An 18,524-nucleotide genomic window follows, 5' to 3' on the forward strand; every position below is an offset into this window, starting at 1 on the left:
TCAAAACCCCCACTTTTAAATCACCATTGATCTATTCCATTCAGGTATAGAAATATAATGAAACTCAGCATCCTCAAACCAAACAGCTATTAAGAAATGTAATTTTGAAAAGGTATTAAAGAAAGTAATAAAATGTCTGTCAAAGAGAACAGCAGAATCAGGATTTGATTTCCAGTTTTCAGTGTTAAAAAGCAGAATAGTTCCAAGGAGTTGTAAATATTGCTCACTTGTGAGCATTTTTGGACTGTAAAAGAAAAAAATGAGGATGACTTGACAGAGTAAGTGTCAACTATTGGACAGTCACAGAAGTTTGAAGAAACAAATAGGACAAAGCAAAGAAATCCAGGGTTTTACCTGTCTAGAAAAACTTGTGTTCTGATACGTGAGCCTTGGCTGTGAACCCAGTATCTTAGAAGGACCATATAAAATTGTCATCTTTGACAGACAGTATTCTCCAAGCTCCAGAACAGAAGAAAATATGAGGTATGGAGCTCTCTGTTGGCACACCATGATCCCAGACTAGTAACAGAAAGACCAAAAATGTAGAATAATCCCCCAAAATAACGAACAAAAATGCAACAGATCGTGTGTTATTAACACTTTTGCACTGAAGTAAGGCTGATTGAAAAAAAAAATAGCATCCAAGCCATAGGACAGACCATTTCAGGTGACAAATTCAAGCCTCATTCGTAACATGCTTTTTAGGCTGGTGTCCTTGGTGTCTGGTTGCCTTGAAGGAATTCAATTAATGTTGCACAATCTGCTTTAAAAAAACTGGGTTTCCCAGGCCTAAATACTGGAGGAATCATCTTGAAAGTACTTTGTTAATCACACAGAGCTGAAAAAGATGCAGAATAAAATAGGTGTCGTGACTTATCATTGAACAACGGGACAATTTAACCCAGTCCTGTGCCTACCAGTGAATTGACTGAACCCAGAAGAAGAGCGTGTGAAATCTGGACATTACACTAGGATGAAGAGGAAGTTCTTCTCTTATGTTTAAATTACTTTTGGCAGCTGAATGATGGCTTTTTGTTTGGTTTGGTTTAAGGCGACTGAGTGTCTCTGCAGATATATTGAGTCTGATATGCTGGGATATGGTTTGAAGCTTTTCCTGACTGGTCTGATCAATCATGTTGTCATCCCTAACCTTCAGTGATTGATTAAAAAGCAGAACTCATCAGAAGTGATTCACTATGAGGAGATTATAATCTGACTATTTTACTGAGGTGATATATTAGTCATAGTTTACAATAATCTTGCGGGTTTTTTCCGAGTATGTTCAGTCAGAGATTTTTGTTGTTTTCAAATTTAAATGAAAATAAATAGTAAAACTTTCCCACTGTTTCCTTTTTTGATTATTATTTATGGTGACCAAACAAAACTTACAGGCGACAAGAGAATTATTTAAAATATTATGTGACTGAGTGTAATATGCCACAGTTGCAGTGAGGCTTTATCAGTTTTGTTGCTAATGACATTGGCATTTGCAGTGACATCTCAAAACTCAGTTAATGTAATACTTGAGCAGCCCCCTCTCCTAAGTAATGTGGAGCTGATGACTTGACAAAAATGTCTTATTAAAACTTTGCAGCAAAAATGTGAAAGAAGAAGATATGGCAGTTATGCTTCTTTCAAATAAGATGTTCTCTTCAGCAAGAATGCCTCGACTATGCTAATATAACGTGTCAGTATCTATGGAAATGCTCATTCCAAAAGCTTCTATTGGCATCAATGAAAAAATGCTTAATGAAGGCAGATGGTGGTGTTTGAGTCTGTGACCTTTGGTTTAGTTCATTTTCTTTCAGGGGAACAAAGTTTCTTATCCACTGATGGTAGAAGTAATGGCTAAGAACTCTGTAAATGAAATCACCAGTAATATTGATAGTTTTTCTCTCACTTTCTGATCCATTTGTTTTAGTGACATCCACATATCAGCAAAAGCAATGAGAATATTTCCCTGATTTCAAAAAAGCTATCTACAGGGTACATTTTGCATTAAATAAGAGTTTGTCATATAATCAGTTTTATTCTTTCCCTGGGGAACTCAATTTATTATTAGTCATTTTCTTCTGCCAGTGTGGGTCTTACAGCCAGTGACAGGAACAATGGCAAATATATAGCAATGAAACCATACAAGTTGGCAGAGGCGTGCAGATGCAATTAAATTAAAATAAAATCTGATCCAATATCAGGTTGTCAGTTTGTGTAATCAGTTTCCAGCTTTTAAAAATACACTGCAGTCTTAAGCTAAAGGTCTGATTCAAAAAAATAGATTGAAATATACCCCCTGATTTCAGGGTGTGCTGTACAAAGTCCTCAATATTTTATATAAAGTACTAGGAGTGGTCATCTCCAAAGACAATGAAAATGAAGCTCCAACTCACCTCAGAATATCAGTAGCTTATTTTCTCTAATTTATGAAACTTCATGGCACTGGAGAAAGTGGCATCTTTCTTCTACAGGCTAGACATATATTTCTAAGTCAAATATTTCTTTCTAGTGGTTCCATTTCCTATCAGGTCTATATACGTTACGGTGTTGGCTGAATTTCCCACACAGAGGAATGAACAGGTAAGACTGACAGCAGAATTCAGGCTTGGGAAAAATTGAAGGTTTTGGCTTCTTCCCCTGGAAGACTCAAAACAAAATGCTGAGTTATTATTCTCTTGATTCCTTTTCAGTATTTATGACTGCTACTCTAAGAAATACTTTACTATTTTATAAGGCTGGTATGCCTCCAGAAACTAAAGAATGTCAAATGATAAGCCCATAGAAATAAGATTTTATCTGTGCTGCTATATGAACAGTGTTTTTGAACAGATCAGGAATAATTGATGAATGCTGGAAATTGCTGGGAGAGCTGATATTTTGTAACCGCAGTGAGGATTAGCACACATTTCTTGTAAGAATGAAAACTCATAAAAATTACATCTCCATGCTGAAATGGGATACCCTTTAAAAGAAATACATGTGCTTATATATATGCACATACAATTGTACATATAAATGCATATATAAAAGGCAGCAGGATAGAAATAGAGAACATGTGAACAAGTGTGCAAGGCCTTTCACCCAGTAGGTATAATTTTATCATTTTTCTGCTGTCAGATTAATGTAATCTTTTTTGCTGGAGTAAATATGAGCTTCCCTGAAGAGAGGAATAGACAAAAATGTGATGTGGTACATTGCAGTATAACTTTGTGGTCTATCATATACATATATATATATGGCATATAAATATAAATGGTGTACATATGATAGGCAGATGCAGACAGTAAAGTAGTAATTCATGACAAAGCATGTTGCAAGCCCTCTGTTCTTTGAGAATAATCTATCTGACTCATTTCTCTTCCTGGGAAACAATCGTATGTATGCAATACTGCCTATAATCATTGCAGGAAAATTTCATTGCATTACCTGTGACAAGGCTGGCAGGCACTGGGACACCTGTCTGAAGCAGAGTGCTTCACTTAAGTGAGAAAAGAAAAGCAAGGGGCACACTTATTTCCCTGAGTAATGCAGAGATGTACTCTGGGCTGTCTCAGCAGCTTCCCACGAGAGGCTGGGTGCCAGGGCTGCACAGTACCTGTTGCACCCCTCCTTGAGAAGGAGGATCTGGTGTCTGGGACACAGAAGCAGCTCTCTGGTGTTCCCAAATTTGGTCAGTTGCTGGGTGTTGGTATCATGACCCTGTCTATTCCCATGCCTCCCTCTCCCTTGTGAGATTCCCCCATGTGGGATCTTTCTCTCTCAGCACAGTAGTGTGTATCATTTCACTGTTTTACTGAACAAACAGTAAATGAAGTGAAAAACACTGTAAAGACTATACCTTGAAATAAGATATTTCCATCTCACTATGTCTTTGTGCATCTCTGTTAGTTGCTCCATTTTGTGGAGACTAGCACAAGCAGATTGCTTAATTTATGGTATGCAAACTCCAGGATACATGGTGAAAGTAAAGTAGACTTATCTGCACTTTAATTGAAATATATTCCTCTGAACTCTTCTGGAAGATGGAAATGATGGAATATGAGTAAGAATCACTGTAAGAGTAACAGATTAAGGAAAAAAAAAGTGCCGTTGGTATACCTAATTTCATTGGCTAGTTAAAATTTGTCACAGCTATTCTTTTCAGAGGGACATTTATGCAAAGCATAACAAGGAATGAAAATATACAATAATAAAATACCTGAAAAGGCCCATTAAAAAATCTGGGCTATTATTATACTGTAGCAGACTGCTTGAGAGCATATAATTCTTAAGCCATAAGAGTTTTAATATATTAATGAGGTGAAATTATGAGGCTTGTTGCTACTAGGATATGCACTGCTTGTGAACTTTCTGCAAAAGCAGAGGAGCTTATAAAACATTTGTTTTTTGCATATGAAAAATAACTAAAGTCAAAAAAATTGTTTGGAAATAAGTATGTTCGATATCTAATACAGGGGGGCTTCTTTTTTTAGTAATTTTTTCAAGTGAAGATGCATACAGCTCTATGCTGTGTATGCTTATTGCCTTTTTATACAATTTCTGCCCTAATTCACCTTTCTGTATCATTCTCTTGAAATCTGAGGAGTACCCTTGGCAGCTTGATTATGTATCATGTATCTATTGAAAATAGTACTTCTCTGTGAATTGAATATTTGATGTTGCTTTTATAATCAATTGCTTTTAAAATTGGTGGTTTACCCTAAAGTCCTTATACACTTGAATATGAAATAATAGTCTTTTATCCTCACCCCTGTTTCTTTTTAGGTAGTTTTAAAAAGTTCTTTGCAAAGGGCAGTGTATCTTTTACTTTGTGAGACAATTAACTTGTATGCAAGAGACATAGGTTTCTAGGAGTTTACACAAAATATGCTTGATTTCAATCCTCTTAAATTATAAAATGTATACCATAATGCTTTGTTTAGAAGAGCTGAGATGGTGGCCAGATCCTTGAGGAAACCTAAAAAGATTAACGATGGAGTTCTGCCTGGCTCTTAGATTCTCACTTCCTGAATCAGTGTAGCAGAAACGTATAAGATGACACATTGACTCTGGGGAGGGAGCAGCAATGATTTGCCTTATTATTTCACATGTCAGTCATGTAATAGAGCAATACTGTGCCAAGGAGTAAAAGAAGAATTTTCTAGCTTATCTGTCCTTCAGCTTGAAGAATCATTGCACACACTTCTGAAAAAAAAAGTATGTATTTGCAAATTAGGACCCTACTGTAGGTAAGAACAAAGAAATATCTAGATCTTCTCAGACATTCTACTTGGAAGCAAGACAAAATACCAGGAAGTAGAAACAGTGCTCAGTTTGCATATTAATGGCCTTCTGAAGAAGTGCCCTACGGATCACCAGCTCCAGAAAAATTATTTTGAGTGAATTGCTATGTATTCTTTCTCCTTCAAATGTAGAGCAAAGTTGCTTAATGTTTTTTCAGTCATTCTCAAATGTCTGTACATGTTCCCTTTGTTGTTTGATTGATTTATAGATCTATTTGCGATTTTTGGACTACGAGATGCAGAATTCCAACGAATGCAAAAGGAATTTTGTAGCAGTGTATGACGGAAGCAGCTCGGTGGAGGATTTGAAGGCAAAGTTTTGCAGCACAGTTGCTAATGATGTGATGCTGAGGACAGGCCTGGGTGTAATCCGCATGTGGGCAGATGAAGGCAGTCGAAACAGCCGATTCCAGATGCTCTTCACATCTTTCCAAGAACGTAAGACCCTAATCAATGCATCTTCCTTTCAGTTTGTTCAATGATACAAGTCCCAAAATCTGTTAATATTTTCTTCATGCAGAGCAGACACTGAAGTATGTTGCCAAACAAGCTATATAAATATTTAACCAGTTCTTATTCCAAGCATTTGTACTGAGTAATATTTTTTAATGCAGCAGGCAGACCACAAGATTCAAAACCAAGAAAGCAGGTACAAGTAGTCATGACCTTTCCAGTCATATAACTGTGACTTTTGTCTGATCCTCAAGCTACATGAAAGTTTTTCCTTACACAAGATGGAAAATAATACAACTCTGAAAGTTTTTATCAAGTCAGATCATTTTCTCTGAATTTGGTTTTTTAGATCTCATTATGATATGCATTTGAAGAATACCTTATGATTATTTTAGCACAAGTAGTGGGTGTGTGCGTATAGCAGTGAACATATGTGTCAGATATTGTTAAGCAAAGAGTTTAGGGTTTTTTTGTAGCAACAAAAGCTTTCTAAAATCCTTTCATATTTTGGTTAATATTCTCTTTATGTGCCTTACTTGTGTTTATATTTTATATGACATCTGGACTCAGATAATAAGCAATATAACCTGTAAAAGAAACAAAATGGAGTTCTAAGCCAGTTTAAAAAAAGAAACTATCAAATTACAAAAATCCCTCAACAAAACCCAATAGCTCCAATCACTGAAAACTATTGACCCAGATAATCCTGTGAAAGCCCTGTGAGAGATATCTATTTGTTTCCTTTGATAGGAATAATATATATTTGGCCTCTTTAGAAAGGTGCATTTATTTTCACATGCTGGTTCGTGTTAATTTTTATGTGTTTTTGGTTTGTGTATCGTGTGTCTGACAGAAAGAAACATTTCTTTGTGACTGTCAGTGGTTGGAATGAAGGCTCAACCCACCAAACACATTCTTCATCTGTATTCTATGTGTGTGTACCCTGCAATGAGGCAACGAGTCTCTGTTGAGAACAGCCTCCGTAATTCCTTAATTATGGCTCTGATTAAAAAATTTCTGACATTTTACATGCCTGAAACTGCAGGCACCACTGTACTCTCACACTCACAGCCTTAGGGTGGATTATATTGTTCTTGCCTGCAAACCAGGCTGGGGTCTAAAAGACATTGAGAACCCTTGGTTGAGATATATTGCCCTTTTCTCATTTCTGCAACTGGAGATGTCTTGAATATTCAAGATCTGATTAATTTTTTTCACAAGGCATCTTGATCTGTTACCTTAGAAACAACTGCATAGACACTGGAGGTTCACAGCATATAAAAAGCTGGGGAGTGAAGCACTATGATGACTAACTTGAACTGAAGGTTTGAATAAGTGTATGTTTGCAAAGCTCTCATATTTTAAAGGATAATAAGGGAAAATGTGGCGTTTTTTTCTCTTACAATATTCCTAATATATTTACCTGACATACTACATCTTATAAGCCACTCCTTTCTTGTAAGCAGGTGATAGTTTATAGTGAAAAATATTCTGACTGAGAAATTCAAAATACTAACATAATGTGCTTTCTGTAAATTTGCTCTGAAGAGTCATTGCTCACTAAAAGCAGAAAATTTATTAAAGGCTAAATAATATTTTGAAATATGTCTACATAGCCTGTTCATAAATAGTAAAAGATACTGCATCTGTGATTTTAATGCTGGGAATTACCTTTAAAGATCTAAAGGTGATGCAGATGGTATTTTCTGTGTCTTGTCAGTTGTCCCTAAGTGCTGCCCTATGCCACACACTGGTGCTGGCTGTCAGGAGCTGGCTAGAACAGATGTCAGTGAGACACACTGAGACACAGCTCATGGCATGTAAACTGCAGCGCCTTTCAGCAGCGTGTGGGAATAATTAGATCATCTGCATGGAAGAGAAGGAATGCCAGACCTCATTCAGGGAGATGTGCATCAGGGAACAGACACCTGTGTGTCTCTTCAGGGACAAAGAAAGAGGAAAAAAAAATCTATTTTGTTTATATAGAGCTGAGAAAAGAATAAAATAGAAGATTACATTTATGTTGCAGTAACGCGCATGGTAAAGCATGACAAAGTATTTTCTGTTCCTGTGGGAATGACCTGGAGGTGTTGTGATCTGTTTCTCCTATAGTTCTCATTGTGGAGTTAGGCTATTAGACTCTGAGTTTTCCCTTACACAAGGCTCTGTGTACTGGAAGTGGTATCTTGTGGAAACAAGCTACTAAGCCTGAGCATTGTTTTCTTTCAGTGTAAGTCTATTCAGTGTTTATTCCAGTTACAGACCCATTTCCTGGGGACTTGACATTTGTGCAGAACAGAGAGATCTTAAAGAGATTTCTTCTATGATTTTTTTTATATGTTTCAATCAGGGTGTTCCAAATCCATTTAAAATATGTATGCATTTTTTGTTGGCATCTAAAAAGTGCTCTTATAAGTTTCCAAACTTCTCACAGTGATGCTTTCAGAGCAGCAGTGCTGTAAATATGTCTGAAGGAAAGGCATACAATGCATGAGGTTGTTAAATTTCCTGCACCAGAAAATCAGGAATGATTCTCATCATTGTCAAAATAGTAGTTGAGCTCTAAGTAACTCTTAATAACTGATTAATTCTTAATAGATGATAATTTATAGTGATGCTCTGATGTTTCATGGTCAGCATTATTAACTATTCCAACTGTTATTTTGACTCTTTGTGTCCTTACTTTTTTATTTTTTAAGATATCTTCTAACCATGATCATATTTTTGTGCATGGGATTCAGTATTACACTAGTTTTTAAATATCCAGCAAATTAATATAAGAATCAGTTAAAGGTAAACAAAAATCTGGTATAATCAGTAGGTGTCTGTTCATCTGATAAGAAGACTTGAAAAATGAGTCTTTGTTTTCTCACCCACTGACTAAATGTTCATTTCATTTTCCATGATTGAAGAGTGATCTCCAGCCTGATTAATGACAGACATGCTACACCTACAGCTTCTTCAAAGAGCTGCTCCTCAGCAGACACACCTACGCTTTAGCCTAAAAGCAGATTTGTAGAACCAGGGCATATGGCATAAGAGAAGAACCCTCTGTATGCACAGCAGACAAGATATTCACTTTCTCACCTCTGACTGCCCTTTGGTAGCATGACTTTTGTGCCCAAAACCCTGCACCAGAAACCCCCAACCAGAAAGACTTCATTCCTTCCTTATTGTCCCTTTGAGCTCAAAGTCTTTCTTTAGAGCCCTGTCATATGCAACCTTCCTAATGAAGCACAAGTTCTGTCATTCTTATTTTATTGCTATGAACAAAACTCATATTTGGACAGAAGTCCAAGGCCATGCTTAGAAGAGTAGCGTCCAGTTTGATCAAGGAACAGCATTTAAGTTCTTGTTTGCAGACTTGAAGAGGATCACCCAGCATGGGCAGTTCTTTAATGGGGAAGAGGGACTGCAGGTATGCAGCGCGAGGGACTGTGTTTTTGTGACAAAGCTAAGTACTGAAAAAGGGAACAGCAAGTTGTTTAGTGCAACCTGTGGAGAAGCAGTTTCTTTTTCCAAGGACTTAGGCATGTAAACAGATTGCAGCTTTGCTGGTTTTGCTCTCTGCTTCCACACTAATATTTTAAAAGGAAACCATTGGGATAGCCTTGTTACTGGTGAGCACTCATCTGTGATTTTCTTCCCTTCTGTGCTATTTGCAGCTATCTCTAGTGAAAAACCCTCACTGGCTAAGCATCCCAGTGACTCTCTGACCCTGAACAAAATAATTCTTTGTGGTGCCCAGAGTGTATTAACAGAACACAGGTTGGAGCTCTGAGCACAGACTCCTGACCTGCCATTCTCTGGTGAGTTTGTATATCAAAAACAAAATCCTGACCAAAAACCCATGAAACCACATATAGGTGTTTTTGAAAGACTAGATTATTGATCTGTATATGATAATAACTACCCATAAAAGTTACATTTATCTTTCACAGAGCTATCTGAAAGTGATGAGAAAGCATCAGTATTAAGCCCAACTCGTTTTCAAGTTTCTAATAGCTGTATTTTAACAAGCCTTTTTTTTTTATTAGTGGCAAATAATATTATTGTATTGCACAATCCTATAACAATCTTAATAATTTTATTCTTTTAATAAAGCAAGTGAAACTGTCTCTCAATAAATATTTTTCCTTGAAGAGCCTGAAAGGCAACTTCTGTTTCAAAGATGATTCAAGGAACATCTGAAGAATTTAAATTTTCCTTCTCTTATGGAGGAAAGTCTTAGTTTTCATTAAAGAACAATGGGAAAATCCAAATGATCTGTACTTAAAGAATTTGTGTGTGCAGAGCATGAGGCAATGAGCTATCTTGAGGAGAGGAGGAGTAGGTGTGAAATTTCCAACAACTTCAGTGTAAAATGTTTCTCACATCTAACCATTGTTAAGATTTCAGAGTTTTCCCATTCACCCTTAGGAGGAAGCAAGACCTTTCAAAAATGTTATGACAAGAAAGGAAAGGGAGAAAGGAGGGAGAGAGGTAGGCCTAAAAATAACAAGTAGGGTAGGACATTTGTCTAAGATTATCCCATCCTGGCCTGAAATCCCTGCCTTGAAACAGGCTCAAAGGGTAAATCCACAGAGTTCAATGAAGTACAGCATAGACACCCAAGCTGGCTGGCTCAGCTGGTTCTCACCCTGGAAGCAAAGGAGCTGCACTAACTGTGGATGGCGCTGAGAAATAGTGAGAAATGCACTTGAGAAAGTGCTGCACTGAAGAGGAGCAGCCAGGCTGCACACCAGTTCCATAACATAACAGATCTGCTTTTAGCTCCATCTTGTAAGAATATTTTGGCCTGTCCATGACTGCAGTTGATATCCAGAGTATCCTGCAATGCCCAACAAAATGATTCTTAATGCACAGAGATAGTGTGTTTTGTTACTTAGGTAATAATATCTCAATGATATAATAATTATTAATAACATGGAATATTTAATTTCTATACTGAAATGAAGAACTGTATGGAAGAACTATTAATACACTTTATATTTCTCTCTCTTAGAGCTATTTGGGATTACAATACTAAGGTTTTTTAATAAATTAAAAAGTGTAGATTATGGGCACCTGTATTTCTAAAACCTTCCTACAGTAAGAAAATATAGGCTACTACATTGATTTAATTTTTAAGAATTTTGAAAGCAGTAACCTTCAAATACCAAAGAGAAGCTTTTTTGAATACTGTGGTGGAAACGTTCTGGAAATACAAATAATATAACTATCTCCTAATTTGTACTAGAAACAGAACTTTTTTACATATGTTCAGATGTACTAGAAACAGAACACATTTACATTTTCAATAACAGAGAGAGGGTTGTTATCGTTACAGCTGGGGTTTTTAAACATTTCCTATACCTGAAAAAGACTGGGATAGCATATCTATTCCCATTAACATGCTCATATATCTTCTAGGATGAGAGCACCATCTTGTGTTCAGTGTAAATAGCTGTTGCAAAGCAGGAAATGTTGCATATACAATGAATTCAAGAACTATAAAATTTGTTTGAATATTAAGATACAAGGTACTCTTACATATAGCGCACACAGCCATAAAAAGAAAATATTTTCATTAAAAATAATGCGGAATGAAAATGTTTAATATTTTTAATATTGTATATATGATTTTATAAAAACATTTTATATAAAAGTAATTATTGTTTAAATTATAAACTAGAAAGAGAGCTTTTAATAAATTTTTCTTTAATTATTGATTTAATTTAGAATATAGTATTTTAGTCCTGTAAAAATCAAAGAATTTATTAGAGACTTTATCAAAATATATCAAGTTGAATTATATGTGTAGTTCTAATTTTCTCAGTTGTGTTATAATTATTATTAATTATTCATTGTGCTGAGTATGCTATCTCACTTCTAGGCCAGTACCTTGGTAGAGTTTGACTCAAGGCAGCTTTGAGGCACAGGAAAAATAATACAATTGTGTGTTCCCAGCTGTTACTTTTGATCTAAATATAATCAGGGTTTTTTTAAGAGCCATGGAAGGGATGGAAGGGACTCCAGGATATGGTCTAGTCCAATCCTTTTGCTCTAAGCAGGGTCAGCTACAGCAGGTGACTCAGGGCTGTGCCCAGCTGGGTTTTGAATATCTTCAGTGATGGAAACACCACAACCTCACTTGGCAAACCAGTTATTGCACACTTTTTGACCAGCCTCAAAGTAAAAGTTAGTTCTTGCGTTTAAAGGGAATTTTCTATATTTCCTTTAGTGCTCACTGCTTTCTGTCTTGTCACTGGGCATTGCTGAGAAGAGCCTGGCTCTGTGCTCTTCACTCCCTCCCAGCGGGTGTTTGGATGTATTGACAAGAGCCTGCTCGAAACAGTCCCAGCTTTCTCAGCCTCTCCTCTCACCTCCAGTATCTCAAGCCTTTAAAGGTCTTCATGGCCTCTTGCTGGGATCACTGCAGGCATCTCTGTCCCCTGTGTGCAGAGGAGCCCAGAACCTGACACAGCACTGCAGATGTTGTCTCTCCAGTGCTAAATAGAAGGAAAGCATCAAACCTCTTGCCCTGCTGACAATTCTGCTTTTAATGTAGCCCAGGACGGTGGTGGCCTTCTGGGCCACAAGGGCACATTGCTGGCTCAAGGTGATTTTCAAGGTGACCTTATTGCATACCAGAACATTTTCTGCAAGCTTGCTTTCTAGTTGGTCAGTCCCCAGCACATACTGGTGCATGAATTCATTCCTCCCAAGGCACAGGACATTTCCCTTTGTTAATCTGCTTGAAGATCCAGTTTACCCAGCCCATTGAGGTTTCAGTCAGCAGGACTTTTCAGAGATAGCCAAGAGTGGCTTCTCAGTGCTGTGAGTCACCTACTGGGGGAACCATATTAGGACCCAGGAGTTCATGTCTGTCCAGTTGATTGAACCTTCCTTAACCTTAGCTCCTTCCACTCAGAGAAGTCATATTTCTGCTGGGATCATGCTGCCCTACTGCCACCACTTATATGTATCCTTTCTAACTTTGAGCTTAGTCAAAGTTAGATGGACTTGATCATAGTCCATCCATGCAGGATAACTGCAACCTTCACCTGATTTTTGGGCACTCCAGATATTCAACTGCTGAGCTTGGAGGAGGTGATCTTACAGAATCAACCAACTCTCCTTGAACTTTTGTCTTTCCAGGACCACCTCCCATGGCATTTGTCCCCCCATACCCCTCAACTGTGAACTTTTGCTCTTCTGAGGCCCAGAATCATGACTGTGCCTTTTGGTTTGTTCCGTCTTTGAAGCATCCCAAACTCCATCATCTCATGCTCCTGACATTCACCTTCCCAAATGATTCTTGTTTAATAAAAGTATGAGGAACAGCAGAGCTGCTCTCATCAACTATTTGATTAGCTGTGTCAGGAAGTTATCAATGCACTCTGGAAACTTCCTGGCTTGCTTGTACCCGGCTGTGTTGCCCTCTACAGATTTTACGTGGTTCAAATCCCCATTAGGACCAGGGCCTGTGATTGTGAGGCTTCTTCCAGCTGCCTGAAGGCTTCATTGACTGCTTGTTCCTCATCAAGTAGTCCAGACACAAAGTATAAAGTTGGTAGCTTTCCACTGGGCTTTCCACTGATCATGACCAAAAAGTCACTTGGCTCCTCACCTGGGTGAGCTCTCTGCATTCCTGCTCTCCTCTCATAAAGGGCATTTATATAGTGATGGGTGAGACCATGGAGTGATAGAGGACGGCTTCTGGTGTGTGGAGAGGTTTGTGCTGCTTTATCTAGTTGAAGTTAATGATAGCAGTAGTTTCCTTTTGTGAAAACATCTACAAGCTTGCTGTCACATACTGCTTGATTCCACTGTCATGCTGGATTCTGTAACAGCTTTAAGACCGCATCAGGATCAGATCCATCTTGTTGTGAAAGAATCTAGTTTTCCATCAGTTCATTTATCTTTTTTGTATTACTAGAATGTCCTTGATGTAGCATCCCAAGACTCCTTTGCTGAGCCTTTTTTTTTGGGCAAGAAAGCAAATTTTTCCAATGTATAACAGGACTGACAAGTTTTCAGCTACCCTTTATGCTTCCATTCATTTCAACAAAATACCTTAATTAGAATAGGGAAAACATATTGACTTCTTGTCCAGTTAAATCACTCTGCGTTCATGGGACCATAGAGAGAACCTGGCTATTTTTATTTTACAAACATGAACAAGGGGGGGCTGTTTGTCATTAGTTTTCTGAATCTTACATTTGAGTTTCTCTCATGCTAAGTTTGCTGTAATGTTCTGAAATTGCTTTGCTTCACTATTCATCTTGTTTTGACATTTATTCACATATTTTTTTTTCTCCATCATTCAATAGCACAATTTCAGAAAACTTAAATTTCCATTCTTTTTTCGTCCTTTCTCTTGCTTTTCATTTCCAGATGTCCTTGTCACCTATTTGCAGAATTATTCCTTCTTAAATCTGAAAAAAGGTCTTTTTTTGTTGCTCTTTATTTTTCTCTCATCTGTGAAAAATTTTCTAATTTTTTTTCATTTGATAGAAAATCTCACTATTTCTTTTAGTGCAGAATAAAATAACCATTTGACACTTTTTTTTTTCCCATAGATGCCTCTCTTTCTTTGTCTTATTTTCACTTCCTTGCTGCCTTCTTCTAGTTCTTCTTTTCTGCTTATCACCACTATGCTTCTGAATTTAGACAGCGCTCTGTCCTTCTGACTTCACTTCTAAGATCCTCCATTCCACTTGGAATGTTTTTTGGCATTTTGGTTGGGGTTTTTTGTGTTTGTTTTCTTGTTGGTTGTTTGGGGTTTTTTTGTGGGCTTCATCATATAACCTATATTAATCCTGCAAATGATTGTTTGTTTGCTTTTGGATTTTAATATTTCCCCATTTTTCCTGTGTCACATTGTGAAGTTTCTCTGTTTGATATTTGAGTCTTTTTTTGGATACACTTTGTATTTTGAATGGATGCCTCTTTAGATCTTCTTAGGTTTCTCACTTCTTTTTACTCAGAGTAGGCAGTGAGACTGTTCCTGCATGTGGGAAACATCCTAAAAGATCCTCACCTTGCCTGGTAACAGGGATTGCAGCCAGAGCGTGAAAGGACGATTATGCCTTTGATGTGTTATCTACCTGATGTGTCACATCAGGATGTGGCACAGCATCCTCCAGGCTCAGCCTTCATTGTCCCCAAATGACAGCAACAGATAGATAAGGACTGTACCTAAATATCCTCCCTTTCTAATATTCACATGTGCTCTTCTGATCTGCCCAGCATAAAGTAGAATCCTTTCTGTAACAAACTTAAAATGTGACCAGACTCCCTGCACTTCACGAGATGGTATCCCAGATTTAAAAACAAAAATTGAACAGTGGACAGGCTGCTTGATGTCTTCTGGCTAAGAGATAGATTGTATATATAGTGTTTTATCTGAGTGAGTGGTTACATGTGCTTTTTGATTTTTATGGCATTTATTCTTTGCTTAACACACCATAACTGCTCCAAATATGCCAGTTATGGATATCTTAACTTAAACACTTATTGGTAAGTAGATTTATTGCCATGATCTATTGAGTCATACAAATCCTTTGTGTTGTCCTTCATTTGCAAGGCACTAAATCATTCTCTCTGCTATGCATTTATGTTGTCATAGGAACTGCTTCTAAAGTTGCAGAGGAGAACAATTTCTGTGAAGTACCAAACTTGAAGTTTCAGTAATACTGTGATAGGAGCATCATAGCTGCTTTCTGATTAGCTAGGGGTCTTAGTTTATTATTTATCTCTCCCTTAAAAATAATTATAATAACACTTTTAGGTTGCTTGAAATAAAAAAAATAAATACATAAGGAGTTGATTTTTGACAATTTAACACTGACAAAGTTTGTAGCTCTTCTAAGTTACGGAAGTCTTTCTCTTTTAAAGAAGAGATATGAGGAGTAATTTATCTCTACTATATTATGCACTTTTGGAGCAATAGCTTCTCAGTCCCAACATCTAATGATCTCCCAATACTTCCATAAACACTACAGTTTAGCAGCATCTTCAGTACCTTCCAAAGGTTTTCAGGCAATTTCTTCATAGTAATAAAGCAGAGCCATCAGTAAAACCATTTTCCTGCAACTTTAATCTGCATGGTTCTTCCAGGCCATGGGCTTCAGGGACACTGAAGACTGTTGTGCTTCTTTATCTTCATACTTGTGATCAAAAGGGTGCTTCTTGACTGTAGCTTTTTTATGACTAAAAGGTTTTTAAAATAATTTTACTTTCTCTGTGTATAGCTGGTCAGACACCATTGATATGTGCCATCAAGTACATATCTTGTTTGAGTCACAAAAGTTTTCTTATAAAATTGATGTTTCAGCAAAAACTTTAGAAGATGTTATCTGTCACTCATTGGATCAGTCTGGGATACAGTTAACTCTCTTCATAGCAGCCCATAGGGTGATATGTTTTGGATCTGTGGTTAAACTGTTGATAACACATTGGTGACTTCCCAAAAATGTTTAGAATCCAACCTGCTACATCCAAGAGAGTCATACTAGGGGAAGGTTCAGTCATTTTAGGCAAAACTGCGAGCTTCCTGCCACAGAATAATAAAAGAGTTTATGGCTTGACTGCTCTCTATGTTGCATGTCAAATATTTAGTATGCACAAGGAATATATGCTGTATAGCTTTGTCCTATTATAGAATACATGTCCACTCCTAGATGTGTTTGTAGAGGAGAGCTGAATGGTTTGCTAATTTAATATCCATTGTCATTTTTCTCATTTTTAGCCCCTTGTGAAGCCAACGCATTCTTTTGCCACAGTAATATGTGTATAAATAATACACTGGTCTGCAATGGACTCCAGAACTGTGTGTATCCCTGGGATGAAAACCACTGCAAAGGTAACATGTAGAATTGAAAAAGTTGTCATTTGCACTGCATGAGATACAGCATATAATCTTCAGTTTCTTGTTAAGTATGTGCCAAATGGGTGAAAGCTCAGAAGAGTGATTCAGAGAGACCATACATTAAGCAATAGAGAAAATGAAGGAAGGTAAAAAAACGCCAGTGGATTTTACTTTCAGTGTTTTCATATTTTTTTTTTCTCTGATGTTGCATTGGTTATGTCCTGCTGTCTGTTTATGCACTTCTAGGAGGCTTTCTGATCACTTGGTCTCTGCTTTCCATACAACCTAAAGTATAATTAAATGTCATATTTTGGTTCTTTTGCCATATTTGCCTTTGTAGTGGAGTAATATATGAGTAGCAGGTGTCTTTTAGCTGCATGCTATGCCCATAATAGTACTCTTATAAAGGAAGGTGGAATTAACACTGTAAGAAACAACCAAATCTACCTATAATCTTGTGAAATTGAAGTGCAAGGAACAAGCTTGTAAATACTACATCTGGGAATCAGATGTAATTTTTATTTCATAGGCAGGGAGTGATGTTCCTATCCATGATTTCTAAATATTTCTGTGGTTCTGTTACAAAAACCACACAAACAAGCTCCAAAACAGCATCTGTGTTGTCTTCAGGGAAAAGAGCTTAGCAAACTTACATTGCAGGCTAGGGAGAGAGTTCACTTCTGTCTTGTATCCCCCTGTCTCCCCCCTACTGCAGATTTGTTCCTGAAAGCATGGGATATGCCAAATTTAGGAACCAATCAAGAAAAAAATTCAGAATGAAGTGGATTAGCAGTCAGCCCATAAATCTACTGAAGCCTGTAGAATCCTGACAAGCAGTGAAATAGGGTAAAACACAAATGAAAACATACACTTCAAAAGAACACAGCTAAACTGTGGCATAGCTAAATATTCTTCAAAGAAACTAAACAGACAATTGGGAAATTATTATTCATTCTCTAGTTCTTCACAATAGAGGAAAACAGAAAACCTTCATCACTCTTCAATTTCCAGAATGATTTTTATCTTTCCTTCGTCAAGTATCTTTTATCAGGTCTTGTGTATTTATCGTCTCTTGTTTTTCTGACTACAGAAAGGAGGTTTGCTGATTCCAGCAAAAATGTTGCTTGCTGCAGTGTTGCTTTTCCTAACTCTGCTTTTTCTCCAGAGTCTGTGTCAGTCAATTAGAGAAACACTGAGTGAATCTGCAAGCTTAGACAATGATCTACTGAAGAGTTAAGTTTTGGTAACTAGGAGATTTTGAAGAGATGAATGCTACTCTTTTGGTGCCAATAATCTCCATTTCAAAAGCTTTTTCTTAATTCCTTTTATATGTCTTGGGTTGCCAGGAAAAATTACACTAAACTGGGTGTTGAAACTTAACCACAGTTGTCTTGCTATGCCTGTGAGAGACTGATGCAAACACTTTCAACTTGAATTTCTACAAGGCTCAGTCACCATCTTGTGCCTGCAACCTTGTGAAAGCCAATCACAGAGAAAGATGCACAGGAGGAGGGGAAAGTAGTTTTATTTTATTATTTTACTGTGTTTTTCTGCCTTATTCACAATGCAGAATTTGCTGACTAACATATTAGAGGCTTCTGAGCAAAGGGTAGTAGGTATGATCAGCTTTTGGATTTTTATGCCTGTTTAGAAGGGTTCTGGTAATTAATGGGGGAGGGGGGAACAGAAATAACTTGCACAAATTTGTTTTTTTTTTCCTTTCTGAAATCTAAATTTGAATAACTTTTCTATTTTCTCCTGATTTAGCTTTTTCATTGAATGCTGCCAAAATTCCTACTCAGCTCACAAATATTAGACTTAAATCCTGTAAAATCTTGTTCTTTCATAGGACCCAATGTCTTAGCTGCATATATTTACTGGGAGAGAGAGAAAATAATGAAGAGAACATCTGTAAAAGTCTTGAGGGTTTTAGCAGCCAA

The 18,524-nt window shown here is 37.1% G+C and overlaps 1 protein-coding gene across 6 annotated transcripts in view; it reads left to right on the forward strand.

Moving 5' to 3' along the window:
• Positions 1-18,524, forward strand: part of NETO1 (neuropilin and tolloid like 1) — a 79,031-nt gene that overhangs the window by 39,748 nt on the left and 20,759 nt on the right. For all 6 annotated transcript variants that reach the window (XR_009116024.1, XR_009116023.1, XR_009116021.1 and 3 more), the window contains exons 7-8: positions 5,486-5,714; positions 16,465-16,578. Coding sequence is in view for 1 of the 6 variants with exons in the window: in XM_058045616.1 (XP_057901599.1) it covers positions 5,486-5,714; positions 16,465-16,578 (343 nt within the window). In the remaining 5 variants the exon portion in view is untranslated. The remainder of the gene's footprint in view (positions 1-5,485; positions 5,715-16,464; positions 16,579-18,524) is intronic.

This window comes from Melospiza georgiana, chromosome 1, assembly GCF_028018845.1.
Source record: "Melospiza georgiana isolate bMelGeo1 chromosome 1, bMelGeo1.pri, whole genome shotgun sequence".
NCBI lineage: Eukaryota > Metazoa > Chordata > Aves > Passeriformes > Passerellidae > Melospiza > Melospiza georgiana.